This window comes from Pseudopodoces humilis, chromosome 1 (assembly GCF_049639895.1).
Source record: "Pseudopodoces humilis isolate 2021_Gansu_Grassland_sample_001 chromosome 1, ASM4963989v1, whole genome shotgun sequence".
NCBI classification, from domain to species: Eukaryota; Metazoa; Chordata; class Aves; order Passeriformes; family Paridae; genus Pseudopodoces; species Pseudopodoces humilis.
In genome coordinates this window covers 106,467,267-106,484,886 of record NC_142200.1, presented here as the reverse complement: position 1 = coordinate 106,484,886, position 17,620 = coordinate 106,467,267, and the positions used below count along the sequence as shown (strand labels likewise).

Genomic DNA, 17,620 nt, shown 5'->3' with positions numbered 1-17,620 from the left:
CTTGGGGAAAGAAATGAACTTTTAGAAACATCAGGCACTGTCAGGAGAGGTTCAGATGTCATCCCCATCTTCAAAATATTGTACCTATCTCAAGAGAAAAAAAAATCACCACTGTATAATGCTCCAGGTCCTCTTTGACAAGTACATCACCTATCAAAAATTATGCATTTTTCATCAAGAGCTCCACACAAGACTTTTAATTAGCCATTCTGCAGCACAAAAAGTAAGCATCACAGTGATCTCACACTCGCTAAACTGCCAATCTGCAAGGCAGGAAATCAAAAAGTCTGAGTTGCAATTTTGCAACGCACAGCTCTTTACAAGATTTGCCTTACTAATTTGAGGAGATAACAAGGTGTGTAACAATGCTTGCCTACAGCCAACTTACTTCACTGAGACATAGCCAGATACTGAAGCTGACAGTGCACTTTCTTGCTGAGATTTCTAAGCAGATAATGAAGGCTGATCACAGACCCAATATTCTAAAGTCAAAGATTGATGAGAAAAGAAGACCAGCAGGAGTCATGAGACACTCTGGCTTTCTTCACCCTTTACCTGCCATTCTAGAAATAGTAATTGATCTCATTAAAGTGAGTGTTATTATGAAGATAAAACCCACAACATTCACCCAGACAAGTACTCATGCAAACACAGTCCTGAAAGCTCTTTGGTACATGCCTATTAAGAACTTAACATTTTAGTGACTGTACAAGAGGAAAAATAATACCTTTCATTATCTTAACTGTTACTGTATGAGGAGGATGCCACTCTATAACACTATACTGTTGTGCTACAGCAATAACACCCTGCCACAGGCATGGGGCTTTATCTCAAACCAACCTCACTTAACCAGTGGGAGGCAAAAGACAGGAGAACTTACAGAAAACATGAGAAATTAAACTTAGAGAAAAAAGAACTTAAGACTGCAAGTATATGGCAGATTAGAGTTAATAAATTTTAACAGCTTTGCTTATTAAAGAAATAATGAGGAAAAAAGATCCATTTCAGTTCAAGCAGCTCCTGAGAAAAACATTGTTAAATGCCAGTTTCTGTAACACAAACACCCTGTCTCTCCTCTGCCCTGTCACTGGTACTCTCTTTTACAGCTGTTTGATGTGAAGTGGCTTTGAGCATGAATTTACATGTTCTCAGTTCTAGCAAGATTCTTTACTGATCTGCCACCCATTCCTACAGATGTTTTTAAATAGCTATACAAAACATTCCCATTAAAAAACTCAGCTCCTTAAAGATTAAATGTTTGAAAACATAGTATTTTATTTGAAGTAAAATACAAGATACATATGAACAAGGACAAATGAACAAGTAGAATGCACTATTAGGCGACTGACAAACAAATGCAAGGCAAAGAATTACAAGGAGAAGACTTGAGAGAAATAAGCTGTTTTCTGGTGAGGCTACATTAAGAAAGGAGATGAAAACCTCTGAAATAACTTATTTCCCATTAAGTTGCTCCACTAACTTTCCAATGCATATTTAGATTACCACTGCAATATTAAGAATACTGGCAAAATCAGAATCTCTGTCTTCTGATGTTCAATTTTGCTTTAAATCAATTCAAGTGAAAAAGCAAAACTTCATTTGAAACGGTCTAGCACTTTGGCTATAAAGCATATTTATCTCATAATCTAATGAACACCCTCTAGAAAGGTGCAACTGATCACACTTTGCTGAGCTATGACATGTCCAGTGTGAAGTAACATTACAGAATCAGTGTTTGTTTTTATTCCTCTGACTCTTTCACTGATGCAGTTTTTACATATAATGCTACTTCATAACTACATTAACTACACAAAAATAACAACTGAAGTTTCCACCTTGAAGACATCGAAAACTCTAATGCATATATTTTTTGTCTTTTTTCTCCCCTTTTTTAATAAAAATAAACTCCCATTTTTGTAGGGAACGTTCTCAGTTCTTCAACAAGGTCCTATTTGCTATTTCTCAAGGAATGTCAATTAAAAACACCACTGCAGAAACTAATACCTGTAAACTGTAAGTTTACAAGGAAATAAGGTAAGAGTTTCAGTGTGAAATTAATATTAATAAAGAGTTATTTTAAACATTAGAAGCAAAGAATACACCATTCAAAACAAAAATTATTGAAAAATAATACCAGTCTACATTTTCTTTCCATGACAACTTCTGATAGATCAGATGCTTTTTGGTATTTCAGTCCTCTGACTCATATCTGAAGATTAAAAAAGAATAAATAGAAAAATAATTAAAACAGATTAGAAAATACCCCAAAGACATTTTGTCTCTAATGAAAATATGAAACCAAAGCAATAAATTACACCCAACACTGACACATTTCTGCAAAGTTTACTGTATGACTTAAGCCACAGACAAATGCATTTAGTTTTTAGACTATTTTCACCTTTTAAAATTGGCCAGTTTACCAAATAGTAGAATGAAGGAATGACCTACCAACAAATCCAAACAACTGCCAAAGCACCTGGAACATCTCCCATCTGTATCTCTGTGTGTAGCTCCTGAGGCCTTCTCTACCACAGCCATGAATAAATATCCTGTATCTTCTCCATAATAAATTCCCTCATTACTTGCTACATGGCAGCTGCTGTTGTACACACCAGCCCTAACCACACTATCCATTCAAAGGACTGAATGTCAAAAATCAGGGCACAGCCTATTAGAAGTTGTCTCCAAGGGAAAATGTATAGACTGTTTCACAGACAAAATGGGAGCAGAATATGGATCCAGAACAAGGATCTTGTTGACACAGACAGGGCAGCACCACCTACTTGGAAAGTCTTCTACGCAGATCCCTTATCTGTTCATTCTTCTTGGTGAGAATGTCTTTCATGTTGCGATAGGCAGCTGTTTGCTGAAATTTCTTCTCCAGTTCCTACATAATAACATCAACATATTATTTACATACTATGAAGACTAGACAAAAATATTAAAAAAAAAAAAAAGCCTACTTCTCCTCTTCAAGTTTGACAATAGTAGTTTTCTGTAATATACTCAAATTTAGATAAAGTCAACTGGTAGATTCAAATGAGATTACTGGGGCAGCCATAGAAACACCAATTTCATTTTCTAACAAAATCAGACTACAAGTCTTGAGGAAGACTGGGAATACACTTTTCATTTAAAAAATTCTATCCAGACAAATAGTCAATTATTTAATATTCATCTAGTTATAACCATGCAGTTAGTTGTGTGTTTGGTATTTTATGTATAATGTGCTTTTCCACTGAAATAACAAAAATACAACAGCAAAAGTGTGGCCTGGTAAACTCTGCATCTTGTAGCTTGTGCTTGTTAAATTACTAATCAGTTAAAATGGGAGTAAGGAATTAATCTTCATATTAAAATAAAATACTAACCTTTTCAGCTGTGGATAGCTGATCTTGAACCTTCAATAAGTCATGTTTTGTTGTCATCAAGTCTTCTTCTAAGAACTTTTGGTTTGCAGTTCTGTCATTCAAAGTCTTCTCAAACTGGGATTTCAAAGCTGCCACTTTATTTTCCAGTTCAGTGATATCCTGGTTCGCATTATTCTTCAACAGAAGAAATATTTAAAATATGTCAAATTCAAGAGAATAAATAATTAAAATTTTAAGTGCAAAATCCCACATAAACTAGGTACGTCTTCATTTTTAGTAATGATGTACAAGCTGCTCCTGTAAAGCCTAAATCAGAAGTGCTTCAACTAAAAAAAAAAAAAAAAAAGAGCAGGGACTGATTTATAACTTCATAAAATTGCTAATAAATGCTTTCTAAAGATGGCTGGAATGTCTTCTCAGCTAAAATGAGATTTTAAGTTCTTGTTCTAATTCTTAAGTACTTAATTTCTTTAGGAATTAATTAGAGCCAGAGGATGTATCATAATATCATGTTATTTACCACACGGAAAGAGTAAATTACCATTTAAGATCTGAATGTCTATGCTACAATGTGTTTTTGAAACATTTCCAAAGCTGTTAGTGTAGGATATGTAGGAAAGGCTGAAAGTGTTAAGGCTCACACTCTCAGCCAATGCAACCAACATTGCACCATTCTGAGATGTCTTACACAAAGAGGCTCCAAGTTGCAAAGCAACTTTTCTGTTTCCTTACGAGAAGAAACAACTCAAATTTTCAGAACATCAGTTCTGGGTCACACAACATTATAATCATGTAACTGTTCTATGGATTTTCACTTAAATAAAATAAAAAAACAAACACAAAATATTCTTAGGTTTTGAAGCTCAATTTCAAACTCAAAAGTGTAGTAACTCAGGATGAGGCTGAACCAGAAGCACAAAACAACAAAAAAACCCCCAAAAAACCAACAAAATCTAAAATCTAAGAAAGCCCTGTTCCTTTCTCTGTCTGGAACTTAAGACTTGAGAATAGGAAACTACTTGATAGTAGTACCCATACAGAAGAAAAGCTTATTTTTAATTCTGAGACAGAGGCCAAGCCTGTGGTGTTGAAAAGCATTACATACATTTTGTATGTTTTACTTGCTACTTTCTAACCATTACATAATTAGGCAAAAATTCTAAATCCTCAAATTAAACTGATCCAACAAAGCAGTTACTTCCAGTTACTGCTGGGAATTACTCCCAGTTACAGTTACTGTGACTCACACTTTCTATGTGGAGCCATCTATTAACTATCAATTAAAAAAAAAAATCAATCTGATGAGTTGGTCCTTAAGAACCAATTGTGGTTTGGCAGTCATTTATTTGTTCAAAGAGTTTGAAATCTACTGCTTTACGAGCAACTGGGAGAAAGTGACAGATTACAGAGAGCAAATCAGGACATGAAAGCTGAAGATAGTCAGCAGCCCTGACACTGAGGCCAATTCATGTTTATCCAGAAAAGCAGGATGAGATTTGGTTCCAATCTTTTAACACTACAAACAGTATTAGCCACGATTTAATACACTACTTTACTATTTTAAACCTGCAATAATTTGAAGTTTAACAAAACAGAGAAAGAAAATATTTGCCATGACTGATTAATCAAGTTCCCTATTAAAAATATTATTGAATACAATTTTGAAAGCTACTAAGTAAACTTTTTACATATTAAGAAAACCAAGTACATACCATAAACCAGGTAGAAAGCAAAATAAAAAGAAATCAGGATTAAAATATAAAAATTAAAAGAGAAGTATTTTATAATCTTGAACCTTACCTCCTAATCTGTAAATACTGCAGGAATTTTAAAGTCAATTACACAAAATAATGGGATTAAAGTGTTCTAATTTTGTTGAAAGCCTGAACTGAAATGTTTTAAAATTAAGACACAATGAAAAATAAAGGTAGAAACTTAGAAAAATACTACAGTGACCTGAACAGATTAATTTGTGTCAACATGACTTGAGGCTTCTTACATTTTTTTTGCCAGCAGCAACTCACCATGTTGGAGTCCTCATTTACAAAACAGATTAAGGATCTCAAGTAACTTCTTACCTCAAGTAATAGTAATAAACGGTGAAACATTTTTAACAGTATGCTGATATAGGGAGAACTACAGAAAAATCAAACCAGCAGCAAGTCTGGCTTGCTCATGTCAACATGAAGTGACAAATGTGTTAAAGAATTAGTGTTTTATTTTTGCTCTGAAAACCAGGTTAAGTATCACTCTTACATTAATAAACACGAAGAAACAAACAGGCAGATTTGTCTGTTAATACAAATATCAGCCCTGAGAATATGAATTCTGGAATACTACTTCCTGATAGTTCCTGAATACATCATAACATCAACTAATATTACAGATGACCTGCTGACTGACATACCAGAGAGAACAGAAAATGTCAGCAGGAACAACACTAACTCAAATTCTGGCATTTGCCAGAAAAGAAACACACCATACAAACCAATATTTTAGATGTACTGGCAAGCGTTGCATTAAATGGCAGCAGAAGGATATAATTTACCTTCTGATCTCCTTGGATCATCTGTAAATCCCTCAGTGACTTCTCCAGCTTGGACTTTTCATCTAGGGCAGCTGTAGCCTGGAAAACATTGAAAATTTGAAACCTCAGAAACACATTTCAACTAAAAACATAAGAATAACAACCCTTATTTATTCTTATTTGTTCTTATTTAAATGTTTTTAAAATATGTAACCAACATTATGAATCCAAGATTACAGGGAATTTACCTGTGTTTCTATGGTCCTGAGTCTGGTCTTCAATTTTTCATTTTCTTCTTGGAGAAGAGCAACTGTCTGTTAAAGAACAAGAAAATACTTATGAACACTCTTGTGCCATTCTGGATTTTGCAAACATTTCAGGGAAGAAAATACACTTCATAACTTAGGAAAGCAAAAGAGATCCTAAATGCTTATAAAAATGGCCTTCATAAGAAATCAAGAATTCATTCATTTATTGCGGTTTTTAGCCTCAGTGAGAAAGCAATTTAAGTCTCCAATTCTACTGTAATATATAGGGCTGTTCACTTAAACACATTGAGATTATGGAGATCAGTATCTTGTTAGTATCAAAATTCATGATTAAAAAACGCATGTTCAGGGATGAAAATCTCATTGTTGCTCATAATTCACATTTTCAATCAACAGGCAAGTAAAAACTTATCTGCAAAGATAACTTTTTTCAAAAGAGACAAATACCAGGTTACTGCATATTCTTTCCTGTGTCACATGAAATACCCACGTTTTATCAGTCAGAGTAAATTCACCACATGAACTTTGAATGATTTGGGAAAAAAAAAAAGACAACAGATGTACATATTCAAGAAAAACTGTTATGATTTTGAAATTATTTTTGAAAAATAACTACATTAACCTATAAGCAAAATACAAGTCTGAATTATTGAATGCTTTAATTACTGTAGTGAGTAATAACAGCTTGAGACAGACGTACTCAACACATCATTTTGGGAATGCAGGACAGACGACAGAAAATAAAACTCCTTGCTAACTATCTTGATTATCAAAAACTTATAAGGGTATTGCAAGAAGTGTGACATTTTAGAAAAGTTCAGTTGAATGAAATGAGTACAATACCTAATAAAAACTACCGATAATATTGAGTACTGGAAAGTGTAATTCTGAAAATGTTTAGCAAGTGAGAAATCAGATGTTTTCAAAATCCAAATTCTTTAAGTGCCTGTTTCTTCAGGAGGAATTTAACTAACTTACAAAACAAAAAAGAATGGATGTAATGAGATTGACTTCAAGTGATACAGAAAATGTTCAACAACCTAGTAATTTCAGCCATCTACATATTTAAATTTATTTCTTTGTTGAAGCACCAGATAGGTCCATGGAACTAATATAATAATTTATGCTATTAAATGGAAAAATAAATTTCTACAAAGATCAAAATGTCTTGGCAAAAGAAGGGTTAATATTGTAATACGTGTTAGAGACCATAACTGCACAATAAATTTCTGATGCTTTACAATATTTAATAATTTACTAGTGTTTTACTTCATATTCTGAGGTATATTACCATGAAGTCAGTACAGTGACAGACACATTATACAAACATTACTGTACAGCTATTCAGTTCATTTGCATAAACAGAATGATCATTGACCACAACTGCATGAACAGTCAAGTTCTTACCTTGTTTAGCAGCTCTGACCCACCTTCATTTAATGGAGCAAGTTTTGGTTTAACAGGATCTGCAGTGGACTAAAGAAACAAAAAAAGGTGAAAAATTAAATTATACAGATTTCCAGGAAGCAGAAAAGTACTCCTTTAGCCTGTAAAGTAACTACTCAATTCAGCTTTCTTTTGCAAAGCAAATGAACAACCTTTTATTTCAAATTCATTTTTTACTGCTTCCTTGTCTCCTAAGTTATGATCTTCACTTTGAGCTTAAGTTAAACATAGATCCTGCATAAAGACATAAAAGGATTGCAATTGTGATTCTACAAAATACTGACAATCATGCAGAAACCAAAAGACAAAGGAGTAAGGAGAACGTAATAATTGAGTGATTGCAAGAGTATAAAGTATCTACAAAGCTTCAAATTATTTCACACTTAAGGTATTAAAAATAATATATATATATATATATATAAATACAATAATATATATATACACATTATATATATATATATATACATACATAATATATAGATACACCTTTATGCTACAAATCTAATAGAAATAAGATGCAATCATATTCATGCTAGACAAGCTAGAGTGATATCTGTACTGTGCAATCTTGGCAGCTCTTGAGTTCATGCTGGGACAAGTGAACGTCCCAGTCTCACACCAGGTGCCAGGGAAAGGGAACCCAGAAGCAGATGCTTCAACACATCCCTGGTCTGGCTGATCTTGGGATGAGGTGTGTGAGGCACACCCCAAAAGTGCAGAACAGGCACTCTGGAAACAGCCAAGGTAATTCAGAGGGAACCCTGGTGCTGAAATACAAAATGGTACTTTTTGGACGGTTTCAAAGACTGTTTTGAAAAAAAAAAGGATGAGGTTTGGGTTTTGGTTTTGGTTTCCACTTAAGCACAAAGAGTCAATACTAAGCATTTTAAACATCTGTCATGACTCCACCACATTTGATTACAATTTGATTAAAATAAAATTCTACCTTTTTGTTTGAAGATGTATATTCTGACTTTTCAAACTCAGCAACCTGGTCCAATAATTCTCTTGAAAAAAAAATAAAAATAGAAAGGCATTTATTTACCAAAGAAAAATGTAAGGAGACATTTTTTTACTAAGAGCTATGCTATAAAACACATTTTACCAGGCTAGTGCTATGCTTTTTCTTACATGTAAAATTCTTGTTAGAAGTACAGGGTGAAATCCTACACAAATACCACAAATATGTCATGCAATGGCATGATACATGCATTACAATAGATTTAGCATCCTTAATTAAAATATAATCTAACCTGACAACAAATTTTTTTAAATTGAGTCCAGTCACCTGCTCTTAAATGATTAAATCAAGTAAGAGTATTACTAATAAAACACCTTGCTCACAAGTTTGAAATTATTTTGTATCTTGCTATTTTATAGATGGAAACATCAAAGCTAATCTATCACTGACCCAACAGTAAAAGAATAGGTTTCTATGGTTACATAAAGAATGCAAATAGTCAACACTTTGAAGTTTTCTTGTTGTTGAAAGTATAGTCCAATAGCTGTTACCGATTCTCCAAGTCAGAGACGTCTGTCTGTAACTTCAGGTACCATTTCTCAGCCTGTGAAAAGAGCTGCCGCAGAAGTAAAACGTTGGTATAAGTTGTGTTTATGAGCTCTGACTCCACTTCACTGTGTACAACACTCTGCAGTCCATCCAGCATGTCTATCACCTCGTCAACTGTAAAGGTCTCTTCAACAAGTCTAAACAGAGAGGTCAAGATGAGTCAGGTATGGTAAAGGTAACAATTCTGCCTTGTTATGAGATTTCACTACACAGGTACCACTCATATAATGCAATATTTTCAAAAAACTGTCTGTCATTATTAGATGACCACAGCATTACTAATTGGATATTGTATTTGAATTTTCTCTTTAAATCATTAAAATCACAAATACTAATTCAGCTTCAGCCTTATATTGAATTTAGATACCAGAAGCAAGATATGAAGCAATGTCATGTTGTCAATGTTAATTCCTAAGAATTTGACCAACTTGGGGTTAAAAGCATTTGACTTGTAACTTCTGGAAAATACAAGAACATACAAATCTAAAGGAGAAAAGTCAGCCCATAAAGTATTCAAACCTGCTACTGCTGCTAGCATATTTTGCTTTATTCTTGCTCAGAGCCATCGCACACAGTACCTGCTGTCCTTGAGGTCCTGAAAACAAGAATCCACTGTTTTGAGACACATGCCACGCTTGAAACGAGCGAAGCGCATGTAGCTGACCACTTCGTTCTGGTGGTGCTCATTAACGCCCAGCTCTGCCTGTGGAGGAGGACACAAGCACAAAGACAAACATACGGAAAAATGAGCTTAACTACTGTGAATACCTGCCTTCTGACTAGTTTCTGATTGCTTTCACAGGGTTAGCATGCTAACTAGCATGGTGAAAAACAAGATATTTTCGTATGTCTGATCCCTATACGCCTCTCATAAGTGGGTGAGAAAGCACCAGTACTTGGAAGCAAGGGCTCAAGTAACCTCAAAAAAATAATAAAAAATCAGAGAGACAGAGGCAATCAGAGGATCAGAACCAGCAGGACTGTACAGGAGAGTAAGCTCTTGGATAAGCACATCTAGGTATTGCATTGCACATGCGTAAGGTAGCTGAATGATCTATCTTCCATAGATGTACTAACAAAAAAACCCAGAGGAAAGTACGTTATGTTTGTTACTTTTTATGTAAACTCTTGAGACTTCTCACAGAATTATAGATTCACAGAGCGTTTGTGTTGGAAGGGACCTTAAAGCTTATCTAGTTTTAACTCCCTGCCATGGGCAGGGACACCTCCCGTTAGACCAGGTTACTCAGCGGTCCATCCAACCCAGCTATGAACACTGTCAGGGATGGGGCATCCATAATTTCCCTGGGCAACCTGCTGCAGTGCCTCATCACCCTCACAATAAAGATTTTTTTCTGTATATCTAATCTAAACCTACTCTCTTTCAACTAGTGCCCGTTACTTCTTGTCCTATCGCTGCAGTTCCTGATGAAGAGCGCCTCCCTGGCTTCCTTGCAGGCCTCCTCCAGATACTGGAAGGTTGCTAGGCAGTCTCTCCACAACCTTCTGTTCTTTAGGCTAAACACCCCCAACTTGTTAGTTTTCATAGGGGAAGTGCTCCAGTGCTCTTGTCTGGTTCATGTCCTTCCTCTGGACTTGCTCCAACACTTCCATGTCCTTCCCATGCTGGAAGCACCAGAACTGTATGCAGCAGCCCAGACAGGGTCTCATGAGAGCAGAGGGGGGAATCACTTCCCTTAACCTGCTGGCCATGCTGTTTTTGATGAAGGAGATCACAAGTGATAATCTGAATTTGTCTCCCAACATATACATAGACAAATACTGCCAGTGCAAATTAACAAGAAAGTAATTTCAGACCTGGCTGAGTAGCCCTTTTATGCATGCCTCTATGTCAAAGAATTACTGGCATGAGCAATCACATCAGAACTACACTATTCATGCATGAGTGACAAGCAGGCGCAACAGGGCATGAGTGGAAGTTTATCACCACAGTCCCTGGAGAGCTCATGCAAAGGCAGGTTCATTTAATTTACTCCGATGTACTTTGTTAGCATGGCTGGTGTTGGAGAGAGACAGCCATGTAGTAACTCAGACAAAACAGTTCACCTTGTCCTTAGGGAAGCTCCAGTGACAATGCAATCCTGGAATACCTGGATGAACAATCAATACTCCGGGAACTAAACGCAGCTGAGGAACCAGCACCAGCACTAAATAAAACCAGCTCTTATAATGCGGCTGCAAGCCCGATGTCGCCCACAAAGCCCCACATATTGCAGATGAGGGATCTTATGGAAAGCTAAACTAATGACCTCGTTGGTGTTGCTGGAGGGTTGGTGTTTTTTTTAATTGTAAAGCTTCTATTCATTACAGACAGAAAGGAAATTATACTAATAAATAAACACATAAGCACAGGCCACTCCTGATCTCCGAGTCACCCAAGGTGATACGCAGATAGGCCACCGGATCCCTCAAAAACCTCAAGCCCTTGGAGCCTCCGCAGGACGGCAGGGATGCCCAGGAGGGCAGGTGGCGGCCGCAGCTGCCCCGAGCGGCTCCCTCATGACGACAGACCGCACCCGAGCCCCGCCTGCGGGCCGGCCGCCCGACGCGGAGCGCCTCCGTGCCGGGACGGCGGGACGGAGCGGGGACGCCGGGCGGCGGCGGCGGCCCCCTCCCGCTACTCACCATGGCGGCCGCTCCGCCAGCGCTCGGACGGCTGCGGGCCCAGCGTTGCCATGGAGACCGAAGCCTCGCGAGCGCCCGCGGCGCCTTCCGATTGGCGGCGGCGCACCCACGTGACCAGCGGCCCGCAAAACCAGATAAAGGAGATTTTTCCTTTTTTTTTTAAATTTAACTTTGTATTTCCTACGGGCTCAGGTGCAATTTGGAAAACTGCTGTGTAGCAATAAGCTGCTGAAGCGGCAGGTGCAGTTAGGCGAGATGGGAAATGTCTCAAGTTTATTTACACCACCTAAGATTTTTTTTCCCAAGGCTTTTTCACTAAACACGGATTTTTGCAAAGCATTAGCACGTTATCAGGACAACTCAGAACCACAGAATGGTTTGGGTTGATAGGGACCTTAAAGATCATCTAGTTCCACCCCCCTGGCATGGGCAGGGACACCTTTCACTAGATCAGGTTACTCAAAGCTCCATCCAACCCAGCTTTGAACACTCGCAGGACTGGGGCATCCACGCACGACTTCTCTGGGCAACCTGTTCCAGAGCCTCACAGTGAAGAATGTTTTCCTAATAATTAATCTAAACCTACTCTCATTCAGTTTGAACTTGTTCTCCCTTGTCCTGTCACTATAAACACTTGTAGGCTCCCTTCAGGTACTGGAAGGCCATAATTAGGACACCCCAAAGCCTTCTCTATGCTGAGTAATCCAAATTCTCTCAGCCTTTCCTCATAGGAGGTGCTCCATCCCTCTAATCATCTTGGTGGCCCTCCTCTGAACTCACTCCAACAGGTCCATGTTCTTCTTTTGCTGGAGACTGCAGAGCTGGACGCAGTACTCCATGTGGGGTAACTATCACCAGTCTTTCACCTGGATCACCCAAAAAATTTATAAAATGCAGAAAAATAACCTGGCACACCTCAGCTGAGTGTATGGGAAAAGATCTAACCCCTTTGCAGGTGGCCCAGCTGTATTGAACCCTGATTGCACCTAAGGAGAGGATGAAAGTAATGTTGACAGAGTTTGGGGTTTTCCAGTGTAAGTAAAAGTAAGTCAACACTGAAACTATGGATTTTATGCATTAATTGTCCTCAAGACAATTGTCCTCTCCTGCAGGAGATCAGATCTGTCACAGCAGAAATGCAATATTAGTGAGCCACAGACAGAGGGAATGTAGATTATTGAATCTGTCCCATTATGAATGGAATGAAGGAATGTAATGGCCTTTTCCCATGATGCTGGTGGACACTTCAAATGCCAGTATCACCTTCCATACCCAGACAAGCCGTGAAAGCAGAGCACTGGAATGACACAGCTAAATGACTAACAGACCAGGAAGCAGAAAGCTGGCAAAAGGCTGTTTGGAACATACACAGGCTGCTGCACTTGGGCAGCTGCTCTATCCAGGCACTTTCTGGAGCAGAGTGGCCCCAAGGGAAAAGTGCCCTTCTTCCACAGCTTGAGAGGGAAAAATAGGATCCTTTGCAATTAGCATTCCTCAACATTGTGTTTATCTTATTGACCACAGCCTGCAGTGCATTTTCATTAACTAATGGCCTTAAAAGCAGCAGTGACCAATTTAGGATTAATGGGTAATTTTGAGTAGGCAGCTGTATTGGTGACAAGTCTAACCTAATTTCTATTTACTTCAGACACAGTCAGGAACAAGTGACAAAACTCCATCAAAATTGTCTGGAACAACTCTTGAGACAGGTAAAGCCTGACTCCTTCCAAATCTCTTTCAGTAAACACAAGTCACAGCTGGAGTCTACATTCAACACAGAAGACTCAGGACATGTTTATAGGAGGCCCTGGAGCATGCCCTCAGGGAAGGGCATCCAGGTCTGTCCTCAGAACTGAAAGTAACATCCGTGTAGCAATCAAGGGAGTGCAGAAAGATGGACCATATACACAAAGGTTGTTCCTGGGCATAAGCAGCTCTACAGTAGTTGAAACTGGCCTAAAAGACCCGACAGGAGCTGTGCTATGCCTTATGAGCTTGCACCTCTCTGTCCTCTGCTTCAGCACATGGTATATGCTGGCAGCATCACTTCTTCAGGTTCCTCAGCAAACTCTGCAGAAAAAGATGTTACCTACACACATTGCCACTAGCGATGTTGACTGGCAACTTTTATGGGGATTTTTGTATAGCCCGTCTAAGGTACTCATGGCATCAGTAACAGTGTTGGCATTTGTTTGGGCCAAAACATGTTCAACCATGGATTGCTCTCATTCCTCTTCAACAGTTCCTAGTTACGGAGCTTGGAATGACTGCATGAATGGAATGACTGAATGTTCAAGAAGGCTTGAGCTGTGGTAACAGCCTCAGCTCCTGCTGATCTGGGTTCATCTGCCTGCTCTGTACTGCAAAGATCCCTGCACCTGGAAGTGCTTACCTTGGCTGCTTCTGCACACTTGTTAGCAAAGGGACCCCAGTGAAATGAAGCACAGAAGAACAGAAGTACACGCTTTTAAGTACCAGCCACAAAGACACCAACCCATGAATGACCAAGATGTAACAAGAGAACAGCTCAAAACACTGATCAGATGAACCTCCCTTTCACAGATACCTTTGCCCCTATGCTTCTGCCAATGCAGGGACCAAAGGCAAATTAGATGCTGGGAAAAGATGAAACCATTAACAGCTACCAAAAAGCTTTCACATAGGATCAGACTAAAAAGCATCTTGTTTCCTTTTCTGGCTGTCGCATTAACAGGCAGAGTAAGAAAAGGAACAGAATGGGATACATGTGTATTCTGTACAGTTTTTTCCTTCACTTCCATTTACCCTCCCCACTGAGTGGATCGACAACTTTCTGAGCTGCCAGCCAAACCCAAACTGCAGTCAGTGGCTGATCACCATTCTGGAATCTGTCTGCTTTCAATTTCTCTAGCCCACCTTCAAAGATATTTGTTGTCTGTCTTGACAACCACTGTGGGAATGTACCATATGCTCATTATTTCTTTTTTGTTTCAGCCTGCAATCCGTTCCTGTCAGTGTTGTCTGGCTTTAGCTGTCTCCTGTACTTGGTGCTATGTCAGTCTTGAAAAGAAGAAAAGGAGATAACAGACCATCCATATCCCACCTGCAGTGTACATTAGGCTGTGATAGGGATTTTTGTGCTTACTGTTGCCAATCTCCAGAGCTTCCACAAAGGACACCAGAGAAGAAATGGGATTCTGAGGAAAACAGCACAGAATTGCAAACAAAATGATCACCTTTCATGGCTAGTATTTGGAGGGGGAGCATTTGGATCAGGGCCCCAAAGAGCCTGATGTGTCTACTTCACAAATAATTAACAGCTGCACCTGGGGTCTCAAGCTTCTCTCTGCACCCCTCATAACCCACTGGAACACATCTCTGCTTTACTACTCATAACCAATATTTTCTAAGGAAACAATTCTGACCAGTTATCTTCTTCAAACATCTCTCATCCAACTTGAAGAAGCAGGAGTTAGAGGTCTGTGAATCCTTCTAGCCAAAGTGAGTGGGGACCCTGGGGCACTGAAAATGTCAACAGTGGTCAGTACAAGAGAGTATTTGTGTGAAGAGAGCAGTCAGGATTTGAGAGCAATGTTTCTGCCATCCAAATCTAAGCCTCTTTAAAGTTACAGAAGATACATTGCATTTGTGTCTGCAAATGTCCCTAACAATCCAAGCTCCCCTTTTTTGCTTCCATGTATCCTATCAACCTCATGAGAACGACACCATCATTCCCATAGGATCAAATATAGTATTTTGCATGGGGAAGCCTGTTTGGAACACTTCCTCCTACATCATGATGCCCTAATGCAACTAAATGTACAATTCAAATTACATTTGGTCTTGTTGACTGTAAAAAAAAAAAAAAGAGATTATTTTCATTTTCTACAAATTAATGCATTCATTTTGGATAAGAGCTTCAAAGAAAACACACTGCAAAAACAAAGTGAGCTTGCCATCCAGAAGAAATTAGATACAACCCTCAGATCCATGCCAGGGTTTTATCTACGCTTTTCTTCAACAGAAATCAAAGGACATTTATTTTTTATTCACATGCTTGTCTCCACAAATTCAGAGCTTTGCTCTTCAGGAAGCTGGGCTATACCTAACAAATAGAGGTGAGCTATCAGTTGCCATGGGCACTGCTTAGCTCTGGTGTTACTTGCAGACATAAACTATTATACTGCCCAGGGAAAGGTTATCCATCTCTGGAAGTCTCACTGCACGTAAGCTGAGAACTCTGCCTTATTGCTATGACTTGAAGAATGACTAACAAATTACTATTACTATGGTAATGATATCATAGCTGGTGGTTCTTAAGCAAAGTCTCTGAGTAACAGAAGAACTGTAGGGCTGAGTTTTCATTGCTATTTGTTACCTATGCACAGAGAAAGAATTTTCCTAAGGGAATTTTCTAAGATTTTTCTGAGAGCTGTTTCATAGCAGCTCTCACTTGTCTTTCTTTCCCATAAATGCACGCAGTGTGACTGTGATAACAACATCAATTATGCCAACTAGTTCATCTTCCTAGACTTAGACTGATGCTTTCAGTTCAACATTTTTATTGCTTTAGCAGGAAAGAGAATTTCAAGCACAAAAAAAAAAATTCTTCTATTCAGAGAAGCCATAAGCCACCATTATCCAGTAGTATCACTGAGATGCCTCTATAATGCATAATCCATAACAGTAAGAGTGATGCCAGATTGCACTTTGCTGAATGAAATGAGAATGAACTGTAAACACTCACATGCATCTTTTGGGGGATATCTCATTACTGCAGGAGATAATGGCCAATATTGAATGCATTTTTCTTTTTTTCTAAATTATAGTAAACTGACAATTACAGGCTAATACTAATAAGAAACCATTCCTTTGCCAGAAGGATTGCTCCTTGTAGTTTATCCTGTACTCCCTGCAGTATACATTTTCTATAACAGCACTTCTGTTGAAGCTGAAAAACAATATGTGATTACATGCTGTATTGTTATCATTTGAGCCCCTGGGTGCTGTGTTAGTGATGAGATTTTCTTTAAGCACAATTCTTTTATAGTTCTTTCAAGAAGATTATCTTCCTCCAATTTCCACAGAGAATCTTAATTATTAAGATTACAGCCTCCACCAAAACAGAATTTAATCACAACAAAGGTGTTAAAGAGAGAGCATGGTGTGAGAGCAGTAAGATACAGTTCTTTAATTTTTCTTTTCCTCTCACACTAAATTTGCCCATGGTCTTGGACAAGTCTTTGAACTGCCTTCTTTCTAAGGTACACTAAGACATGTTTATAGAATCATAGAATCATCACTGAAGTTGTAAAAGACCTTTAGGATCATCCAGTCCATGTGTCCATCCGGCACTGCCACTGTAACACGTAGCCCACATCATCCAGAGCCAGAGGCCTCCTAAACACCCTGGGGTGGTGACTCCACCACCTCCCTGGGCAGCCTATTCCAATGCCTGACCGCACTAACACTGTTTTGTTTTTTTTTTTCTAATATGTAATCTGGATCTCCCCTGTCTCATTTTAAGGCCGTTTCCTCTTGCCCTCTCACTGCAGGCTCGGTAGAGGAGACCGGCCCCACCTGGCCACGGCCTCCTTTCACGTACTCGTAGAGAGCCATGATTACTCCTGAGCCTCCTCTTGTTGGAGGTTTAGCCCCTTGAGGGAAGAAGCCTTACCTTGATTTTTTCCTCAGTTTTAACCTTCAGCAACCAACACGACTAAACTGTACTGACACAACCCCTAGACTCCTTTCAGGGCTGCTACTAATCTGTACGACCTGGATTTGCCGATCGAGCAGCTCCTTCCCACCC

The 17,620-nt window shown here is 38.6% G+C and overlaps 1 protein-coding gene across 3 annotated transcripts; it reads right to left on the bottom strand.

Annotated features, from left to right (window-relative positions):
• Positions 1 to 1,243: 1,243 nt before the first annotated feature.
• On the bottom strand, positions 1,244 to 17,618 carry LZTFL1 (leucine zipper transcription factor like 1). 3 transcript variants are annotated; one of them, XM_088056286.1, is made up of 10 exons: positions 17,486 to 17,618; positions 9,762 to 9,886; positions 9,126 to 9,320; positions 8,560 to 8,620; positions 7,575 to 7,643; positions 6,147 to 6,212; positions 5,920 to 5,997; positions 3,372 to 3,545; positions 2,784 to 2,887; positions 1,244 to 2,209 (listed from the first exon to the last, which is right to left on the bottom strand). In XM_088056286.1, the coding sequence occupies exons 2-10, from the start codon at positions 9,836 to 9,838 to the stop codon at positions 2,191 to 2,193; spliced, it is 843 nt and encodes a 280-aa protein (XP_087912412.1). In that variant the 5' UTR covers positions 9,839 to 9,886; positions 17,486 to 17,618; the 3' UTR covers positions 1,244 to 2,190. The 3 variants fall into 3 exon arrangements, with proteins under 3 accessions (XP_087912412.1, XP_005519103.1, XP_087912404.1); XM_005519046.3 differs by lacking the exon at positions 17,486 to 17,618 and adding an exon at positions 11,830 to 11,892; XM_088056278.1 differs by lacking the exon at positions 17,486 to 17,618 and adding an exon at positions 11,830 to 11,892 and having other exon boundaries at positions 3,372 to 3,530.
• Between the last annotated feature and the right edge of the window lie 2 nt (positions 17,619 to 17,620).